Below are 20,689 nucleotides of genomic sequence, written 5' to 3' on the forward strand. Positions count from 1 at the left end.
GAGGGGCACATGTGGGGTCACTGCTGGTCAGCAAAACCCTTTGTGACACAGAAATCAGAGGGAAAACAGGAGGGATCTCAACAACATTTCACCTGGAGATGCAAAATCCTCCCAGCAAGTCCTTCCCCCAGCCCACAGAGAAATAAAAGCAGGATGCAGCTCCATCCTCCAAGGAAGGCACAGTGCAGACAGGCTCTCCCAGGTGATCCCTTCTGCTTTCCAGCAGCCCCAGGGAGATCCTTCCTCACCCAGGGATGGGAACAAACCTGGATTTGCACGGAGCAGAGAGCCAAGGCCAGGCTGCATCTCTTGCACTCAAGGCCAGCAGTTCTCAGCCAGCCTGAGCCCCCCCAGGCTCAGTTAAAAACCCTCCCTGTGCACAGGAGCACGAGAAGGAAAAGCAGAAAGTGTCCCTCAGTCTGGCCTGAATCAGCAGGGCATCTCCAGCCTCATTATGCAAAGCACAAGCAGAGAAAAATTAAGTCAGGACAGGAAGGAAATAGTTTTTGTTTGTGCCAGCATCATTTAAAAAAAGCAGATTTTCCCTTCCCTGCAGCAGTCACTTGGTTGCTGAGCTGTGCTTTGTCTCTTCCTCTGACCCCTCTGCATTTTGCTTTGGACAAACACTTTGAAAATAATTCAGGCAGTAACTTCCAGTCATTATTATTAATCCCAATTTTTGTATGTCATTAATATATCAGATTGGTGTTAAGGTTTATTTGACCACTCAACTATCAGTTCATATCTTTCCAAAACTGGCTCTGATACATTCAGAATATTCTTTCAGGGGCTCAGAAAGAAGCAAGAACCCCCTCATTTTTCTTTAATTACTTAAACACCCCAAAAAAACCACTTTTCTTTTGCCTCTCAACCACACAAATTTTGTGTTTTTATCATCACCAAACACATCCCAGCTGCCTGAACAGAACCTGCAGGGAAATCCTGAGGATTTTTAGTTGTTTTGAGACCAGGACTCACTGCACTGTCAAGATCCAGGCTGAGATTGGATCTCTGCAGACGAGGTCCACACCCAGCACAGCTCCAGTGAACTTTTCCCACCTGTGAAATTGGATTTGTGCTCCCAGTGGGGGATGGTTGAAACCCTAGACTGCATTTTGGCCAATATTTTCCTGCTGAGTTTTCCCTGTCTGCCAAGCTGGATGGCCAAGGGCACTAAAGGGCTCTAAAATGGACTGTCCTTGATATTAAACACGTGGGAATTGAATTATTTCTCCCCTCTATCTTAGATTTGGTTGATTTTTTTTTTTTTCAAGAATATTTTCATAGAATTACAGAATGGTTTAGGTTTGGAGAGACCTTGAACCCAGTTCCACGGGCAGGGACACGTTCCACTGTCCCAGGGCTGCTCCGAGCCCTGTCCAGCCTGGCCTTGGACACTTCCAGGGATGGGGCAGCTGCAGATTTTTTGGGCATCAGAGCAGTTTTTAGAGGGTTCTCCAGGAATTACTGGGTTTTGCAGCATTTCTGCAGCATTTCTGCAGCACTGCCTCGTTTGCTGTTTCACTGATTATCATCAGGTCCTGTCCATCCTCTGGTCCAGCCCTGGCAGTTCCTGCAGGGATTCCTTCAGCAGCTGAGCAGGATTCAGTTCCTGTCCTCACTCAGTGTCAATCCAATGCCAAGGTTGGATTTTTGCTCTCTCTTCCTCATGGCCACTTTCACCCCATTTCTGATCTGCCCAGATAAAATCCTGGAGGATGAACCTGCTGTCCCCAGCCCTGAGATTCCCCTCCAAACTCTCTGGACATTGAAAACCACCCACTGAATCTTTTTTTCTACCAGACTTTCACATCCTGCTCAGAGCTGTGACTCCAAACCCTTCTGCTCCAGCTGATTTTAATGAAGATTTAGTGATTTCTCTCCATCCCTAAGACTCAGACCAGCCTGATATACAAAACTCTTCCTGGGATTTGCCACATCAACCCAAATATTCCTCAAGTGCCACAGGCAAGAATGGAAAATTTGGGAAAGGACCTAAAAACCTTCCCCACAGCTTTGGGCAGTCTGTGATTACATGACTTAATTCCCTAAAAATGGTGGTTGGAACATAAAGAAAAGGGGACACTGGAGTGAAATATTCCCCTAAAAATGGCTGTAGGTCAAAGCACAAGGAATAAAATGTAGGGAAAGAGAAACACTTGGGGAAAAAAAAAATAAAATCAAATCAACAACTGCCACATCGGTGTGTCCTGTGCTCTGAGGATTTCAGTGACCTTAATGCCACTAAAAAGCACTTGTGTACTGTCTGCCACTGATTGAACACTCAAAAACTTCAAATCTTGTTTCCTTTGTGTGTTCAAGCCCTAAGAGAGGAAGGACAGATTGAGCTACTCCTTACCCTTCCCTTCCTACATAATTTATCAAAAATAACAACTCCCTTTTCCCCTACAACTGCTTTGAAGGTTCTCTGTGTTGTGTCACAATGAACACACAAAAAAAGAGCATTTTTATAAACATTGAGGAGCTTCACACCAAGATGCAAAAATCAAAGCCTAAATCCAACTGGAATTGCCTCATTATAAAACTTTCTGTTGGCAGCAATGGTCTGGATGAAGTTTGGTTGGTTTTATTTGGGTTTTTTTTGGGGGGGGTTGAGGTCTTGAGGTTATTTTTTATGTGATTTTTATTAATGCCATGGTCAGGTTCATTGATTTTCTTGGTTTTTTGTTGTATGTCAGCCTCTAAGAGCCACTGGGACAATTATTTGTTTTGGGGGGGAAGCTGCATTTGCATTTCTTGCACAAGGAAACTCTCACAAACCTCAGTCTCCACCTCCTGCTCTCTCCAGCACAACAAATTTTCCATTCCACATGGATTTTTCAAAGGTAAAACACCTGCTAAACATCCTGAGATCAGCTCCTGCCTCCCTGCAACACCCACAACTAAAAATATTCCAGCAGCAAAATTCTAGTTTTAATTTAACACTGTAAAAATAAAAATAAAAATAATAAATAAAAATAAAAATAAAAATAAAAATAAAAATAAAAATAAAAATAAAAATAAAAATAAAAATAAAAATAAAAATAAAAATAAAAATAATCAGTATTTCCTGCACTTGGTTCCCAGCAGAACAGCCCAGCCAGGCATTCCCAGCTCTCCCAGGATCTTGCTGCTCCCCCTGCACTCACAGCAGGCACGAGGTGTTCAATAAACCAAATAAATCCAATAAATAAATCAATAAATAATAACAATAAATCCAAATAAATAATCCCAATAAATAATTGAATAAATCCCAAACTCACCCCACACTCAGTGCAGAGCATCCCTGACACTGCCCTGGATTTGTTTTCCCTTCTCATCACCCAGAGATACCCCAAAAAATCACAACTGCACCACCCAACCTGTGAGTTTGAGCCCCTCCCTTGGAGGAGACACCTCCCCAGCCCTGTACAAATGTAACTCTCCACTCCTACAGCACTGATACAAAACAATCCTATTTTTGCACTATTTCAAGTGAGACAACTCTTTATCAAAGCCATGAGAAGATGAAATAATTTTATCATCTGTCCTTTGAAGAGCTGATTTTTTTTTTTAGATTTTTTTCCCCCTCTCAAATATCCAGGCAGTTTCTGCAGACTGCAAAATACTCTGTTGTTTCTGTCAAGTTTTGGACAAACCTCTTGATTAACGCCCCCCCTCAAGCAATTCTCTCTCCTTTTTGGCTTTTTTTTTCCCTCTTTTACAGCATTTGCTGAGGGAAAGGCACGTTATCAATAACAGGGATTGCACATGATGGAATCTGATTGATAGGCTGCAATAAATGATATTATAATTCAAGCAGTGGCCCTGATAAAGTAATCTGATATAGCAGAAGTGTGAGAAAGAGGAAATTTCTGCAGAAAATGATCGTGGCTTTTGGTTGTATTGCTGTTTTCCTCCACCCATCCAGAGTGTGGCAGGAACTGAGGGGCAAAGCTCCCACAGGCAGAGGGGACACACATCAATCAGATGTTTGCAGGGAGCTGAAGTGATTATTTTTAATAGATCCAACACCAAAAGTGATATTTTTAATAGGGAGAATGGAGGCTGGAGGGCTCCTAAAGCTGAGGAGATGCTCTGGGGCTGTGCTGGTGCGGGGGACTCCTGGACTCTTTGTATCAGGGTGGATGCGAGGAACAAGACTCAGATGCTCTGTAAATGCTAAAAGCTACAGTTGCAGTTTATTATAAGGGAGTCTGCAAGGAGCTGCCCGGCACAGCCACGTGCAGATTAAAGAGATAAAAAGGGGGAGAGAAAGAGAGAAGAAGGAGGGTAAAGAGGGGAAGAAAAGAGGAAAAGAAAAAAGAAAAGAGAGGAAGAAGAGGAGAAGAGTAATGGGATAAAAGGGTATTGGGGTAAAGGGAGAGGGAGAAGAGCAAGGAGTAAAGATAGGAAGAGAAAGAGAGAAGAGAAGAGAGGAGGAGAGAGGAGAGGATGACTTCCCGTTTGTAACACAACAAATCCACTTCCATCATGAATATTCTAATCCCTAAGAACCAATCTAATACAAAATACTAATTCTATAGCATTTACATACAGCCTATAGGAAATGTTACATTAGCATAGCATGTGACATTCTAAACTCTAAGATCTAATCTTTGGGTTCGGGTCAGTCTTTTGTGTCTTTTGGCCTTGCCCTCTGGCCAAAAGCATTGTTTAATTAAGAGTGGATTAGCTTCGGTGAGCCATCCTATTGTGTTTATGGTAATTCAGTAACTAGGGCTTTCCTGTTCTACCTTCCCCAACAATTCCCAGAATCTGAGCATTCATATTTGCAAGATTCCTCAGTTTCATCTTCTCCAACATCTCCCCCGTTTTGTTCAACAATTAATACATTGGATATTGCTTTGATTAGTATTTGCAGGGTACAAATATTAAAACTAAAATTAATACTACTAGAATACACAAACTTATTTTAGAGTTAAACAGAGTTTCTTTAGCCAAGAGGCAAAGCCTTAACTTTGAACAAACTGTTTAGCTAGGTAGTAAATTTTTGTAATTTGGTCAGCCAAATTTTTTAAATTTTGCAAAATAGTTTGATAACTTTATGCAGCAAATTTGTGAAAATTTTTATATGTGTTAAATAGACAGATGATATCATAGCTTGCAGATTTGGCTAAAGCAACTCAGGCATTTATCTTAGGTTGATTTACAGATAAGGTTTCACTATAAAAACTAAAACAAAGGAAGAAAATTAGCATGCATTTGCGAAAACGATAAAATTCAAATTTTTTCTTGAGGTGTTTTTGAGTTTTTAACCAAAACCGGGGGGTGCAATGCCATCAATTCCCCCTCTGTTTTGCATAATATGTGTGCCAGGTTGTGATAACAGGGCTGAACTGGATAAGTCCGGCGGTGGATCTGGCTTTGGTGCGGTAGGCATACAGAGTACTGGACAGCGGGCTGCGGAGGGGTACTGCTGAAGGGACGCTTTGGGACATAGGAGAGACAGGGACAGCGCAGATGCAGGAGGCGCTGGCGAGGTCTGCGCATGGACGGTGTTCGTGTCCAGTGTTATGTGGACAGGCATGGCGTCTGTGACTGTGGCGGGCTGCTTGCTGACGGCTTTTCGGTGAACGCTGCCGACTGGGGGTGGGGCGCTGCCGAGCACCGGGAGTTCAGGGGGTGAGCTGCGATGGTCACCGGACAGAACTGAGGCAGGAACGCAGTGGCTCGAGGCGGCACAGGAGGTGGGGGAGCTCCAGGCTGAGCGTCCCCCACCGCCTGCCCGAGGACTGGGCTGGCCGGAGCCTGCAGCGCTGGCGTGGGACCGACAGGCACGTGTCGGCACTTCGGGACCGCGGCCGGCGCCGACGTTGTGCTCCGCGCATCCGTGGAGCTGCGCGCAGGCAGCGGTGCATCGGCGCGGGCCAGCTCCGACGGCGGGCTCACTCCGCACCAGGCGGCTCCCGGGTTGGGAACGGGGAGCATTTGTGCTGCTGCCGGCAGCGCCGGTGTGGAGCCGAGCGGCGCAGCCCGGTCCGTCAGGACGCTGGACTGCACCGATGCCGTAACTGCAGGCACTATGGATTTAGCGGACTGGTGTGTCTGCAACGGGGTGGGAACGAAGGGAGCCGCAGCCACGGGCGTCATGGCGGCGGCGCCGGGTATCGGGGGAGGGGCTGAGGGACTCGCGGGAGCGAAGGGAGGGGGGCGGGGTCGGCGTGACGCCATCAGCGAGGGGCGGGGCGGAGGCGATGACGTTGGCGGGTGGGCGTGCAGGGGCGGAGCCAACGGGCGGGGCCACAGCAGTGACGGGCGCGGGGGCGGGGAGAGCGGGGGTAAGGGACGGGGACGGGCCAGGACCGGGGGTGGGGAAAGTGCAGATTGCGAGAGGAGGGGCGGGATTTGGGGTTACTGAGGAAGCATGAGAGACAGGAACGGTCGTAGTTACCGGGACGGGAGGGAGATTAGCAAGATTGGGTGCGGACGCGGCGGGTGGATTTACGGGGACGGAGTTTGGGGATACGGGAGCGGAGGGAAGGGGAGGAGGGGCAGGAGCCACGTGGGTCGGAAGCGTGGCGGCAGGAGATTGGGGAAGCAGGGAGACTGGCGCTGCGGGGCCCGGGGTTACGGAAACCGCGGGGGGAGGGGCCCCGGGGGCGTGGGGGATGGTGCCCGCCGGGGCGGCGGGAGCAGCGGGAGAGGCTGCGGGGTCCGGGGAAGATGGATGGACCGGGGGAGCGAGTCCTGGGACCACGTGGGTTGGAGGCGCTGCGGCCGGGACTCGGGGGAGCAGGGGAACCGGTGCCGCGGGAATCGGGGTTGTAGAAACGGAGGGGGGAACCACGGGGGCATGAGGGGAGGTGGCTGCTGAGGACTTGTCCACAAACAACTCAAGCAACGCGCGACATGCCGGGACTAGTTCTGCTACAGCCATATCTCGGCGGGAAATGCGGTTAAAAAGTTTAACCCCTACTTTCTCCCAAAAATCTGCGGTAAAAACTACGGAACGGTCTGCATGAGGAAAATTAAGTAAAGTCCACTCCAAAAGATTTTTTAACTCGTGCTTAGGCAGGTCATGGTGATGAGAACTTAATAAATGTTTCAACTGCTTATACAGGTCTCTCTCTTGAGCGGAATAAGTCTGTCCCATTATTAACTTTTATATTAACTTTTAACTACTAACTTTTATATTAACTTTTAACTACTAACCTCGGTTTGCCGCTGATACAGTGTGAAATTTCCGGGGTCCCACGAAAGCGCTGGCCAGGCGTCCTTTCTGGGTGGAAGACACTGTATTTCCGGTCCCCTCTCTGAGCACCGCTGTATGCGTCGCTGTGCAACGGCGTAGCGGACTCAGGACCTCCCTCCACTGAGTTACAACTCACACACCGCCACGCAGCGTGTGGCTGTACTCGATGCCACGGTGGGGAGTGCCGCGGCGGTTCCCTCAGAGAGCTCCAGACAGCACTGACCGGCAGTAACTGTGTGCTCGAGGGCTGTCAGAAAGTCCGTGCAAAGCTTGGCTCCCCTTACTCCACGGCTTTCTCGACAGTAAGAATATTTTAAGAGCTCCAGCCCAATACGTTGCTGAACCAACGCAAAGCTGTGCTCACGGCAAGCGAGGAAAGTAGGTAAAAGTAGATTTAATAATTACCGTCCAGGAAAAAACGTCCCGCAACCAAAAACGGGTGAGCTGGTTCTTTAAATGACGTTGGGCGCCACTCTGCGGGGGACTCCAGGACTCTTTGTATCAGGGTGGACGCGAGGAACAAGACTCAGATGCTCTGTAAATGCTAAAAGCTACAGTTGCAGTTTATTATAAGGGAGTCTGCAAGGAGCTGCCCGGCACAGCCACGTGCAGATTAAAGAGATAAAAAGGGGGAGAGAAAGAGAGAAGAAGGAGGGTAAAGAGGGGAAGAAAAGAGGAAAAGAAAAAAGAAAAGAGAGGAAGAAGAGGAGAAGAGTAATGGGATAAAAGGGTATTGGGGTAAAGGGAGAGGGAGAAGAGCAAGGAGTAAAGATAGGAAGAGAAAGAGAGACGAGAAGAGAGGAGGAGAGAGGAGAGGATGACTTCCCGTTTGTAACACAACAAATCCACTTCCATCATGAATATTCTAATCCCTAAGAACCAATCTAATACAAAATACTAATTCTATAGCATTTACATACAGCCTATAGGAAATGTTACATTAGCATAGCATGTGACATTCTAAACTCTAAGATCTAATCTTTGGGTTCGGGTCAGTCTTTTGTGTCTTTTGGCCTTGCCCTCTGGCCAAAAGCATTGTTTAATTAAGAGTGGATTAGCTTCGGTGAGCCATCCTATTGTGTTTATGGTAATTCAGTAACTAGGGCTTTCCTGTTCTACCTTCCCCAACAATTCCCAGAATCTGAGCATTCATATTTGCAAGATTCCTCAGTTTCATCTTCTCCAACAGCTGGGGTCACCCCTGATGGGTGCAGCCCCTAAAAGGGAGATCCTGAACCAGGCAGGACCACAGGAATGATGAGCTGCTTTCACCACTGTCCTGGTTTGAAGGACAGGTGTCTGCCAATAAAGGCAGGAACTTCTCTTTGAAATGGAGAATGTAAACCCCCTCCCTCTAATTTATTATCATTTGGAAATTAAGGAGCTCTCAGGCAAAGATATGGGAATTAGGAATAACAGTTCTTTACCAGGAAAATTAAAATAGAAATGCAGTATTACACAGAACAATCCCAACCCCTGCCAGAGTCAGAATCCAAGCTGACACCCGTCAATCAGTCAGGGTGTTGGCACAGTCCCATTCAATGGTGGCTGCATCCTCCTGCAGGGGCAGATGTGGTTCAGCTGGAGCAGTGCTCCTGGAGAAGGTGCAGTTTCCTCTGAAGCTCCAGGGATGATGTGCAAAGGTCTGGTTTTCCTCTGGAATCCAGTGGGAAGAAGGTTCCTTGGTGTCCAAAATCTCAGTTTTTATCTGGGTAGGAAATGTTTGGCTCCTCCCCTGGCTGGAGCATCTCCCAGTGGGATGATGGAATTTTATCAGTCATGCCCTGGGACTCAGTGGCCATTAACAGGAGATATCTCCTGGAGGGAGGATGGGCTGTGGGAAGATAAAGATGATTGCCCAGCTGGTTTAAAGATGGCCCATGAGCAGAGGATATCTCCATGGAGATCAGGGTCACTGCCCCACCTGGTGATAAAATCCACATTTCTGGTCACATCCTATATTGCAACCCAAGACAACCACTTGATGTCTCTCAGAAATATTCCAGCCAGCCTGGACTTTTCAGCAGTGAAGGGATTTCTTTGTGGAGATGGCTGGTAATTAGCACAGCCTGTCCTGCAGCCAGGGCAGATAGAACAGCTCAGCCTCCACTTGGGGCTTCAGCTCAGCTCAGGCTGTGCCTTATCACTCTGCAATTCCTCTCAGGTGAAATAAACCCCAGGTTCTCTCACTATCCAAAGTTCCCTCGCTGTCAGACCCTGAGGGAAGGCAAGGAAATGAACTTTCTCCCCTGGCAGAAAGGCAGCAGTGGCACACACCACTCACCGCGGGCTTGGAATAGATGAGCAAATATTAAACCAAGCACTAAGTGCAATTTGAGGCAAGAGAGAACAAATACCCAGCAGAAGGTCTCTTCTTGCACCTCTGTGAGTGGCACCAGCTTTACAAAACCTCCAAGTCTTGCTCCAGCCCAGGAATTCAACCAGCCAGATCCTCTCTGTCCTCTCTTTGCCCAAGGCAGTCCCAGCTGAGCTTTTCTCAGCCTCAGGACCCAGCTGGGAGCAGGGGAGAAGCTGCAGCTCCTGGCCAGCAGCTGGAGCCTAGATCTCGTGGCTTTTTTATTTCCTAAGAATATTTTGCCAAACTGCAGCACCTACCACGGCCTCAGCACAATCCCTCCCCACCCAGGGGTGCTGAGAGGACCAACCAACGTTTCCAGAGGAGCCCAGAGCCATCATTCTGCTGAACAGAACTCCTCTTTTAACTCCTTGGATTTTCTCCTCCTTTGAATCCTGCAGGCAAAGACAAAGCTGGGGCCTGTGCTCAGAGTTCCCTCCTCTCCCTGCAGTGCCAGGATCACTCCAGACACAAACCCACGCTGACCTGGATCCTCTGCAGGACCCAGGAGCTTCATTAGGAGCTGCCCTTTGGGGACAGGTCAGGATTATCCTCCTTTTATAGATGGAAAATGGGATAACTACAAAGGGATGCTCACCACATCCTCATAACTGCACTAGAATTTATTCTGCTGCTGAGCTGGACCTCAAAAACTCCTCAGCAATGTCCATGTGATGCTGGGTGTGAGGAGGAAGATGAGGATGGACACCCCTGAAGGATTCAACTTGAGGCTTTGAGTCCATCTCCACGTGAAAGATTCCCATAGATGTTTTTATGTACCTCAAGTTTGGAAAGGCAATAAATAAATAAATGAGAATTTCAAGGTCTGAATGTTTGGGGCAGGGGGGCAGAGCCACCCTTGTCACACTCAGGCTGTGCAGGGCAGAATCCCCCAGCAAGTGACAGTGACAACAGGACATGGGGCCAGCTGAGTGAGATTCCCCCTGCTCTAAAAAAACAGGGAAAGGTAAAATCTTGGCTCCAGATGCAACATCTTAAAGAGGAAAACGCTGGGGCTGTGCAGAACAGGATGGCAGTTCAGAAGACATCTGCTTTTGGAATATAAAAAAGATCTTTATTTCTGCTCTAAAGTGCCCATAAAACCATAAAGATCCATGAGAGGCTACAATAAATGCACCAGACCTTTCCTATAGAGTGTGCAGAAGGATTTTTTTAAAGTGCATTTTTAATTATTAAAGTCATGAAAGCAGCACATTCCTCTGTGCAGCAGCAGCCTCTCACCAGAAGGATGTTTTGGGGAGGAAAAGGCCCATTTTATGTGCAACCCAATTTGATGAAGGTAAATTCTTTCAGGGAAAGGAGAGAAATTGCACTGGTGAATCAGCTCCCTGTGCTGTTCCATTTTCAAAGGGCTCCTCAGAACCCAGTCACTCAGAAAAGAATGGCTCAGGGCAGGTGATGCCCTATCTTAAAATTTAGGGCCAGACACTGTTAAGGGATATATTAAAAAAAGGCAAAAAATCATCATGGAATGGATCCACACAGGCAACAACAGCAAAAAACCCCCCAAGACTTTTCCTGGAAGCAAGAGCAGCCTTAAAGAACAGGGGTGGAATTTCTGTCACCACTTTGTCCCTGAAAATGTGCAGGGAGAAATTTTTCACTTAAATTTTCAATAAAACCACAGAGGATGGGGGAATTTTTGAGAATCCCTCAAAGCAAAGCTGTTCCCGCAATTTCCTGGAAAAACCACGTCCTGATTTCTGTCTCATTTCCCCTAATCTTCCCAAAAATCACAGTTTACCCCACTCCTGGCCAAGCCTAAGCCAGGCTCTGGTGAGGCTGGACACGACTCTTGGTCACTGCTCAGCTCCTCTGGCTCACACAGAACTAAAGTTTTTCTGTTCTGCTTGGGTGTGCAGTTTTATATCAAGGGTTACCAGGGTATTTTCACAGGGTGGTGAAGAGAAAACATTTTTATTCCAGCTGGGGACTCAAGGACAATCTCTTCAAACATAAAATAAGCATAAAAGGATGAAACCTCACAATTTGAGGTTATTAATTGGACAGTTGTATGCAAATAGACTAAAACCTATAAAAATGTGAGATCTCCTGACCAATCTCTCTTTTGATTCCATTTGGAGCCATCAGGGCAGGGTCACAACTGCCAGGGTGTGGCCTTTGGAGGCCCCTCAATAAATTCCATTTTATTCCCCCTCACTCTGTCTAGCCTCTGTTCCAGCTCCTCCAGGCATCAAGGGGAGACTCAGCAGGGGCTGGAGCTCTGATCTCAGCTCCCTGTGACAGGGACAGGACCCAGGGCAGGGCTGCAGCTGAGCCAGAGGGGATTTAGGTTGGATTTAGGGCAAGGTTCTTCCCCCAGAATGTGCTGGGCACTGCCCAGGCTCCCCAGGGAATGGGAACATTCTGCCAGGAGTGTTAACACCATTCTCAGGGTGGGATTTGGGGATGTCTGTGCAGGGCTGGGGTTGGAATCAATGATCCTTCATCCCTTAAATTTAATAAATCCACCCCAAAAAACCCAGCACAGGAATCCCTCAGGAGGATCCTTCCACATCCTCACACAGGTGTCCCTCCAGCCTCGTGGTTCCTCCAACTGCAAAACCAAGTTAACAGCAGTTTTCATCTGCAGGAGGCACAGGGAGTGTAATTTAACAGAACTCTGAAAGGTGTTCACATCTGCTGATAATTAAGTTCAGCTGAGTTTCAATAAGCTGCTAAATCTGCCCAAGGAAACCCAGGAGTCCAGGGCAGAGAAGCTGGAAATTCAAAGCTGATTCCCCAATTCAAGAGCTCAAATGGAATATTAGCTTTCCTCTTTTTTAAAAAGATACATTTACCAGACTGAAGAAACGTAGAGAAAACAACAAAAAAAACCCACCCCAACCTGACAAAATGACACAGCTTCCCAAACAGAGAAGAAATAAAAAATTTAAACACCATTCCCTGAAATGCAAGTTGTTCCTGAACAGATGAAATAAGGGAGGGGGTGTAGAATCAAAGCCCAGAACTCTGGAGAGCGCCAAGCACTTCCCTGCTCAGGAATAAAATGCTTTCTGAAAAGGTTTTGTTGAACTCATTTATGGATAATGTAAGTTGCAGCTTAGTAGTGTGGTATAAATATTTTACATGCCACCACAACGAGCTTGGTGCTGAGAGCCCAGGAAATGTGGGGGTTTATTTGCCACTCTTCTGCAGGAATCAATTCCAATTGATCCGTTTGGAAGTGCCTGTGCTGCTCCCAAGCTTCTCCCAGTCCCTGCTGTTGGTTTAGTTGGGTAAACTCTGGGAATGGAAAGGATGGGAGAGCTGGGAGGGCTCAGCCTGGAGAAGAGAGCAGAGGTGACCTCACTGTGACCTTCCAGGACCCAAAGGAGCTCACAGGGAAGATGGAGAGAGACTTTGGGCAAGGGATGGAGGGACAGGACACAGGGAATGGCTCCAAACAGGAAAAGGGGAGATTTGGGTGGGATACTGGGGAGGAATTGGGAGGGTGGGGAGGCACAGGGTGCCCAGAGCAGCTGTGGCTGCTCCTGGATCCCTGGAAATGTCCAAAGCCAGGCTGGACATTGGGGCTGGGAGCAGCCTGGGACAGGGGAAGTGTCCCTGCCATGGCAGGGGAGGGACAAGATCTTTAACTTCCCTCCCAGTCCAAACCATTCCATGATTCCATGATGCTGACAAGCATCAGCACTGTAAGGAATGAGCTTTAATTTATGTCACAGGACACCACTGATCCTAAAAACCCCTAAAACCCCAGCCAGGACCTGGCTCCCCCTGAGCTCTGTGTCCCTCTGCTCCCTCCCAGGTGGCTCCAGACCCCCTCCCCTGGGTGTCAGAGCTGAGATCAGCTCCTGCTGTGCCTCCTGCAGGCTCCCAGCAGCAATCCCTGCCCACGGGGCAGGAGAGTCTCAATCCTGGAGGAGAACAGGCTGGGAGGAGTCCCACAGCACCCCAAGTGCCACCAGTGCCACCCAGCACAGCTGTGTCCTGCCAGTGCCACCCAGCATGGCTGTGTCCTGCCAGTGCCACCCAGCACGGTTCTGTCCTGCCAGTGCCACCCAGCACAGCTCTGACCTGCCAGTGCCACCCAGCACGGCTGTGTCCTGCCAGTGCCACCAGTGCCACCCAGCACAGCTGTGTCCTGCCAGTGCCACCCAGCACAGCTCTGTCCTGCCAGTGCCACCCAGCATGGCTGTGTCCTGCCAGTGCCACCAGTGCCACCCAGCATAGCTCTGTCCTGCCAGTGCCACCAGTGCCACCCAGCACAGCTGTGTCCTGCCAGTGACACCCAGCACAGCTCTGACCTGCCAGTGCCACCTGTGCCACCCAGCATGGCTGTGTCCTGCCAGTGCCACCCAGCACGGCTCTGTCCTGCCAGTGCCACCCAGCACGGTTCTGCCAGGATGGATAAAAGCGAGAGCTGCTGCCCCTGCCCCTCAGTGAAGGCAGAGTTTGCAGAGCCCTGCTGGCTCTGGGGTGTGCCCAGACAGGCTCTGAGGTGCCATCAGTGACCTTCAAGGTCTGCACTGGGCAGACACAGAGCGTCAGCACCAACACCCGTGGAGCAGTGACAAATTCCTCCTCCTGCTGTTGACTCAGAGCCAAATGACAAATCCACAAAGCCAGGACACAAGTCACTTCAGAGTCCTTCAGCCCTCACCCTCTCCTATTCCCTCGAACAAAATTCCATCCCAGCCTTATTGAATATAATTGTTTACACAAGGACAGCTATTTTTACATTTCAATTTCTCTTGGCACGTGTCTAAGCAAAGCAACACGAACAAAAGGGACCTGTCTTCAGCTGATCATAATGCCATCAAATTAAAAGTTTATGTTTCTTAAACAAAACAGTGCCTGTCTTTGATGCCTCCAGAAAAAAAAAAAAATAAAAAAAAAAAGTGGTTCAACAGAGGAAATCACAGAGCATGAGCAGGAGTGGAGGTGGGAACCAGGTGCATCAAAAGGAGGGAAACAAGCACTGAGCTAATGAATGTAAAGGCTCTGACTTGGTTGAGTGGGATGGGATTTGTCATCCTCCAAAGCATTGTCTTTGTACTGGAAAAACAGGATATTTCAAGGTGTTGGTTTTTTTTTTTTTTAATTTCCAACAGGGCAAAAGATGAGATGCACCACTGGCTGTCACTCTGAGCCAGGAGTTGCCACTGAATTTATCATCTCGATATAAGAATTTCCCCTGGACTTCTTGTCACTTTGATACCTGCCCATTACACAGCAGGGAGCACTACACTCATTCCCAAGAGAAAACTGAAGGCCTGGGGATGGAGTGGGGAGTGAAGAACCACTGGAAACAGCTCAGCAGGGGACCAGGCTGCCCCATCCCCACCTGGAGGCTCTGGATCCCCCCTGGGAGGGGCAGATGGGCTGGAGGGGCTGCTGCAGTCCCTGCTCAGGGTGACACTCCCTGTCAGGTGACATCATCCTGTAGCTCATCCTGGTCCTAAAATTCTCAAGCTCCCAGAGATGCCGTGGCATCATTTCCCAGGATGCATGTGCTAAAACTGAGGGGAAAAAAAGGTTTCTGATTTAAATTCACCCTCCAGGCAAGCTCGTTTCAGAAACTGCATCTACTTACTCTGAAAACATTTTGGTCTGGAAATCTTATGAGATTCCAAATGTTTTATACATTTTACTGCTGAGTGGGCAAGAAATACAGACTTGTCCTTTCAATTTTATCAGCTCGTGTTCAAAATGATGGAGAACAGGGAGAGCTGTTGGAGCTCCGCTGCAATTTGGGAAGTGTTGGGGTTCTCATCAGGCCCCTGCTGAAGATTTAGGGCTGCTCCTATTTCAGCTGAACCATCTTTACCAAGCCCCACTCCTGCATCCCACAGTTCACTGGAATTGTGTCCTTTACTGGGAAAAAGAGAAATAAATAAACGCAAACCAGACACGAAATAAAAGTCACCTCCATGACGAGCACCCTTCCCTGGCAACAGCCTCATTGCCTTCTTCTCTCATCTATAAAAAAAAAAAATAAAAAAATTAATTGCAGCAGCACATTTAGAAGGGAAAATAAAAGGCTTTTTGTGCTGCTGCTGCTGCCCACAGGGTTACCATTTGCAAAGGACTGAGAAAGAGCCTGCGGACATTGTAATTACCAGCTCAGAGGGCTCCTCCCAGCACTCACAGGGTCACCACAGCTCCTGCAGCTCTCTGGGCTCCACAGAGCTCCAGCACATCCCAATTGTACCAAAAAAACAGGAGCCTGTGCTGAGGACGTGCAAAGCTGCATCACCCAGCAGTGACGTGCCTCAAGTTGTGCCACAGGAGGTTCAGATCACGTATTAGGGACACAGTTTGTCACTGAAATGATTAAAAAGAATGGAATGGGCTGCCCGGGGCAGTGGTGGAGTCACCATCCTTGGAAAAGTTCAGAAAATGTGGGGATGTGGCACTGGGGACGTGGCTTATGGTGAACAGGGTGGTGCTGGGCTGAGGGTCAGACTTGGAGATCTTAAAGGTCTTTTCCAGCCTCATGGATTTGTGGAGCTGTCCTAGGTTACAATGTAAAGATGTGCCCAAAAGTTTGTATTCTGTCACCATCTGTCAAACCAGGTGGGGCAGTGCCCCTTATCTCCATGGGAGATATCTCCTGTTGCTGGGCCAGGTGTTAAAAACTAGCTGGGGCAGTGCCCCTGATCTCCATGGAGATATCCTCTGCTCATGGGCCATCTTTAAACCAGCTGGGCAATCATCTTTATCTTCCCACAGCCCATCCTCCCTCCAGGAGATATCTCCTGTTCATGGCCACTGAGTCCCAGGGCATGACTGATAAAATTCCATCATCCCACTGGGAGATGCTCCAGCCAGGGGAGGAGCCAAACATTTCCTACCCAGATAAAAACTGAGATTTGGAACACCAGAGCAGCCTTTTCCACTGGATTCCAGAGGACAAGAGCTACCAGAGCTTTCTACAGGATCACTACTTCATCTGCACTGCTGCCACCATCCTGACTAGCAGGGTGTCAGCTTGGATTCTGACTCTGTCAGTGCTTTTTCTTTTGTACTATTGCATGTATTTTATTTTTCTCCTTTTTCCTAATAAATTGTAATTCTGACTTGGAGCATCTCACTGGTTTTGCTTTCAAAACCATCACAGGAGCATCTCCCAGAGGCCTTGGGTTTGCCAGGGAGCTCTTCTCAGGGACAGCAGCACCCTCCCTGCATCCCAGGAGGGAACAGGGTGACAGCACCCACGTCCCTCCAGGCACCCAGGAGGAACCCAGCTCCTTCCCAGGATACCAGAGCTGCCCTGGCTCTCACAGAGGTTTCTGCCTCTAAACCGAACAAGTTTGCTAAGATGAAATCAAAGAAGAATTAACATGGAGCACTCAGGAGAAATTTCCATCCCTAACACACCTCCTTCCCTCTCCCTGCCTGCCTCATTAAGGAGGCTTCAATGAAATCCTTTCAAAAACAGGCACAAAAACAATGGAGTGATTGCAGTTTGTGAGGAGCTGGGATGCAATTAGCATATGAACATCAAAATGGTTCTGCAACCTCCAGCAGCTCTGGGCTGCCTTTATCTTTTTAGATTCCCAGGTTTGGGGTTTTTATTTGTGATTCTGTTCTAATTCCTCCCCTTCAACTGAAGTTCAAATAACCATGTTGGCCAGGGCTTGGAACTGGTCTAGTGGAAGATGTCCCTGCCTTGGAATGAGATGGGTTTTGAGGTCCCTCCCAACCCAAAGCGTTCTAGGATCTTGTGAACAGCAGGAAAACCGTCCAAGGGAGTGGTGCCAAGCAGCACAAACTCCCAGGGGTTATCCAGGAGTTCCTGTCACCGCTCAGGAGCCCCGGGGCACAGGGAGAGGTGAATCAAGTGTCACCAGAGAGCCTTGGAACGTCACCCCAGTTCACCAGAGGGTCTGGAAACAGCTGCTTCTCCTGGATCTGTCAGACAGCAGCTCGGGGGGGTTGGATCTTCATTCCCTGTGCCCCACAGAGAGGTTTTCCTGGGACAGGGACTGCACCCAGAGAGGCTCACAGTGCAATTACCCCGTAGCTGGTTATTTACCAGCTCATTAAATAATCAACAGTTATCTTGAGAGGAGTCTCCCTGTTTCCTCCACACATCTCATCCTGCACATCCCCGTGCCCTGAAGCAAAGGAGGAGATTTCTCTGAGTGTCACTTGGCACAGATGGTGCCTTCACTCGGGCCCCAGCAGATGGAGGATGCTGCAACGCTGAGGAGTCAATAAATTTTTCCCTCCAGACACCTGGCTTCTCCTTCTCTTCCCTCTTCTCTTCATGAATTAAGAACATTTCACCACTTCCTCTGGCCCATGCACTGAGTCACTTGGACCCTCTTAGGTCTGGTTTAAACACAGTTATTCCCCCTCAGTTCTCCTGGTGGCCACGTCATTGTTTCCTGTGCATTTTACACTCTGGATTTACACAGGAATTTTTAAAGCAAAGAATTACACAGCACCTGAGCCACTCCTCCCTCAACAGTGCCTGTGTCCCACCACCACTATTTCATTTACTGTCCATAACTGCTTCCTTCAGGCAAAAAGGAATTAATCCCTTGCACCCAGCCAGGAGGTTTAAAACCAGGATTTTCAGTGTTAAAACCACACAGCTTAAACCAATGAAAACAATGCCACTAGTCAGGAGCAGCAGCCAACTAACACAAAGTTTGCCCTGCTCTCCAAAGGCTGCAAAGACAATCTACCTTAATGAAGAGGCACTGAAAGCAATTCCAAGCCCACGCAGCCCTGAGGTGGCAGAGTTGTGCTGGCACTGAGCTCAGAGCTGTTCTGCACTCAGCAGCCCTTCATTCCTGCCCCTCGTTCCTGCCCCTCGTTCCTGCCCTTCATTCCTGCCCCTCATTCCTGCCCTTCATTCCTGCCCTTCATTCCTGCCCCTCATTCCTGCCCCTCGTTCCTGCCCCTCATTCCTGCCCTTCATTCCTGCCCTTCATTCCTGCCCCTCGTTCCTGCCCTTCATTCCTGCCCTTCATTCCTGCCTCTCATTCCTGCCCCTCGTTCCTGCCCCTCATTCCTGCCCCTCGTTCCTGCCCCTCATTCCTGCCCCTCATTCCTGCCCCTCGTTCCTGCCCCTCGTTCCTGCCCCTCGCTCCTGCCCCTCGCTGCCTCCTCTGGCTCTTTGCTGCTCCTCTGTGTCGCTGAGGTGTCACAGGTGTGGATATTCCAGCCTTTCCAGCTGTTCTGTGGAAGGGGTTCCCCTCTTCCCCAGCCACAGCTGGAGGGAAGGTCATTTCTGCCTCTGCTGCTGGCTGAGGGGAGGTTAATAAATATTTATAGGGCTAAATGCTCAGGGGTGCAAACAATCAAATCTTTTGGAAATGTCACCGGGTGTGATATGGAGTGTGCAGATCCCTGGATCTGATTTAGAGTGTGCAGATCTCTGGGTGTGATTTAGATTGTGCAGATCCCTGGGTGTGACACAGAGTGTGCAGATCCCTGGATGTAATTTAGAGTGTGGAAATCCCTGGATCTGATTTAGAATGTGCAGACCCCTGGGTGTGATTTAGAGTGTGCAGATCCCTGGATCTGATTTAGATTGTGCAGTTCCCTGGATGTGATTTAGATGGTGCAGATCCCTGGATGTGATTTAGGGTGTGCAGATCCCTGGGTGTAATTTAGAGTGTGGAAATCCCTGGATGTGATTTAGAGTGTGCAGACCCCTGGGTGTGATTTAGAGTGTGCAGATCCCTGAGTGTGATTCAGATTGTGCAGATCCCTGGATCTGATTTAGAGTGTGCAGATCCCTGGATGTGATTTAGAGTGTGCAGATCCCTGAGTGTGATTTAAGGTGTGCAGACCCCTGGGTGTGATTTAGATTTTGCAGATCCCTGAGTGTGATTTAGGGTGTGCAGATCCCTGGATCTGATTTAGACTGTGCAGATCCCTGAGTGTGATTTAAGGTGTGCAGATCCCTGGATGTGATTTAGAGTGTGCAGATCCCTGAGTGTGATTTAGGGTGTGCAGATCCTGGATCTGATTTAGACTGTGCAGATCCCTGAGTGTGATTTAAGGTGTGCAGATCCCTGGATCTGATTTAGATTGTGCAGATCCTGGATGTGATTTAGGGTGTGCAGATCCTGGATGTGATTTAGACTGTGCAGATCCCTGAGTGTGATTTAGGGTGTGCAGACCCCTGGGTGTGATTTAGAGTGTGCAGATCCCTGAGTGTGATTTAGATTGTGCAGACCCCTGAGTGTGATTTAGGGTGTGCAGATCCTGGATCTGATTTAGAGTGTGCAGACCCCTGAGTGTGATTTAGATTGTGCAGATCCCTGAGTGTGATTTAGGGTGTGCAGATCCTGGATCTGATTTAGAGTGTGCAGAGCCCAGGTGTGCCCCAGCAGGGTGGGCAGCTCCTGCCTTTGCTCACACAGAGAAACACGAATTTCTCTGACACATGCAGAGCAGCCCTGCTGAGAAGGGATGGGAGAATGAGGGGCTGGAAGTGCCCAAGGCCAGGCTGGACAGGGCTTGGAGCAGCAGGATAGGGGAAGGTGTCCCTGCCCACGGCACAGGTGGCATTGGATGGCTTTAATGTCCCTTCCAGGCTGCTCTCTGATAATTATTCCATGAGGATGGCTTCCATCGGCTCAACTCCCACTCTGAACATCAAAGCAAAACTCTCCCAAGGCCTTTTGGGCAGTTCAGGACCTGCTGATATCCGTGACAGAGCAATTCCCAAAGAACACAATTCCAGGAGCTCACTGTGTCCTGCAGACACACAACAGGCTCTGTCCAGGCAGTGTGCAAACCAAACAGACAAGAAGGGTGGCATTGCTCCAACCTGCCAACAAGGCAAGTGCCCAAAATTCTAGAGAGCCTTGTGTCCTGCCTCAATCAAACTGCCCAAATCCAGCATGTCACACACAAACTCACATTTAAAGATATTTGGTAACTCCCCCAGCACTGCATCCGTCACTGAATTTTGGCTGAGGGATACTGTCCTGCATCTCTGCATCTCATTGTGCAACTCCTGCATGTTCAAAAGCAATTTCTGCCTCTGCAGAAGGAGTCAGAGGTGCTGTTCCTTCCATTCAGCACAGGACTGAAACAGCACCTCCCCCAAATTGCCCCAAAACGCAGGGTGTGGCTTTTACTCGAGTGGAACTTGTCATTTGGACAATAGAGGGCTCAATGCTAAT

The 20,689-nt window shown here is 48.8% G+C and overlaps 1 protein-coding gene across 1 annotated transcript; it reads right to left on the reverse strand.

The window, feature by feature from the left end:
• Positions 1-5,514: 5,514 nt before the first annotated feature.
• LOC130262109 (uncharacterized) lies at positions 5,515-6,093 on the reverse strand. Its single transcript, XM_056508910.1, has one exon. The coding sequence runs from the start codon at positions 6,091-6,093 to the stop codon at positions 5,515-5,517; it is 579 nt and encodes a 192-aa protein (XP_056364885.1).
• Positions 6,094-20,689: the final 14,596 nt, after the last annotated feature.

The sequence above is a fragment of the Oenanthe melanoleuca genome, chromosome 23 (genome assembly GCF_029582105.1).
Source record: "Oenanthe melanoleuca isolate GR-GAL-2019-014 chromosome 23, OMel1.0, whole genome shotgun sequence".
NCBI lineage: Eukaryota > Metazoa > Chordata > Aves > Passeriformes > Muscicapidae > Oenanthe > Oenanthe melanoleuca.

Bases quoted from the DNA above. Each gene is read 5' to 3' on its own strand.
- LOC130262109 (XM_056508910.1), bottom strand. From the start codon at position 6,093: ATGACGCCCGTGGCTGCGGCTCCCTTCGTTCCCACCCCGTTGCAGACA.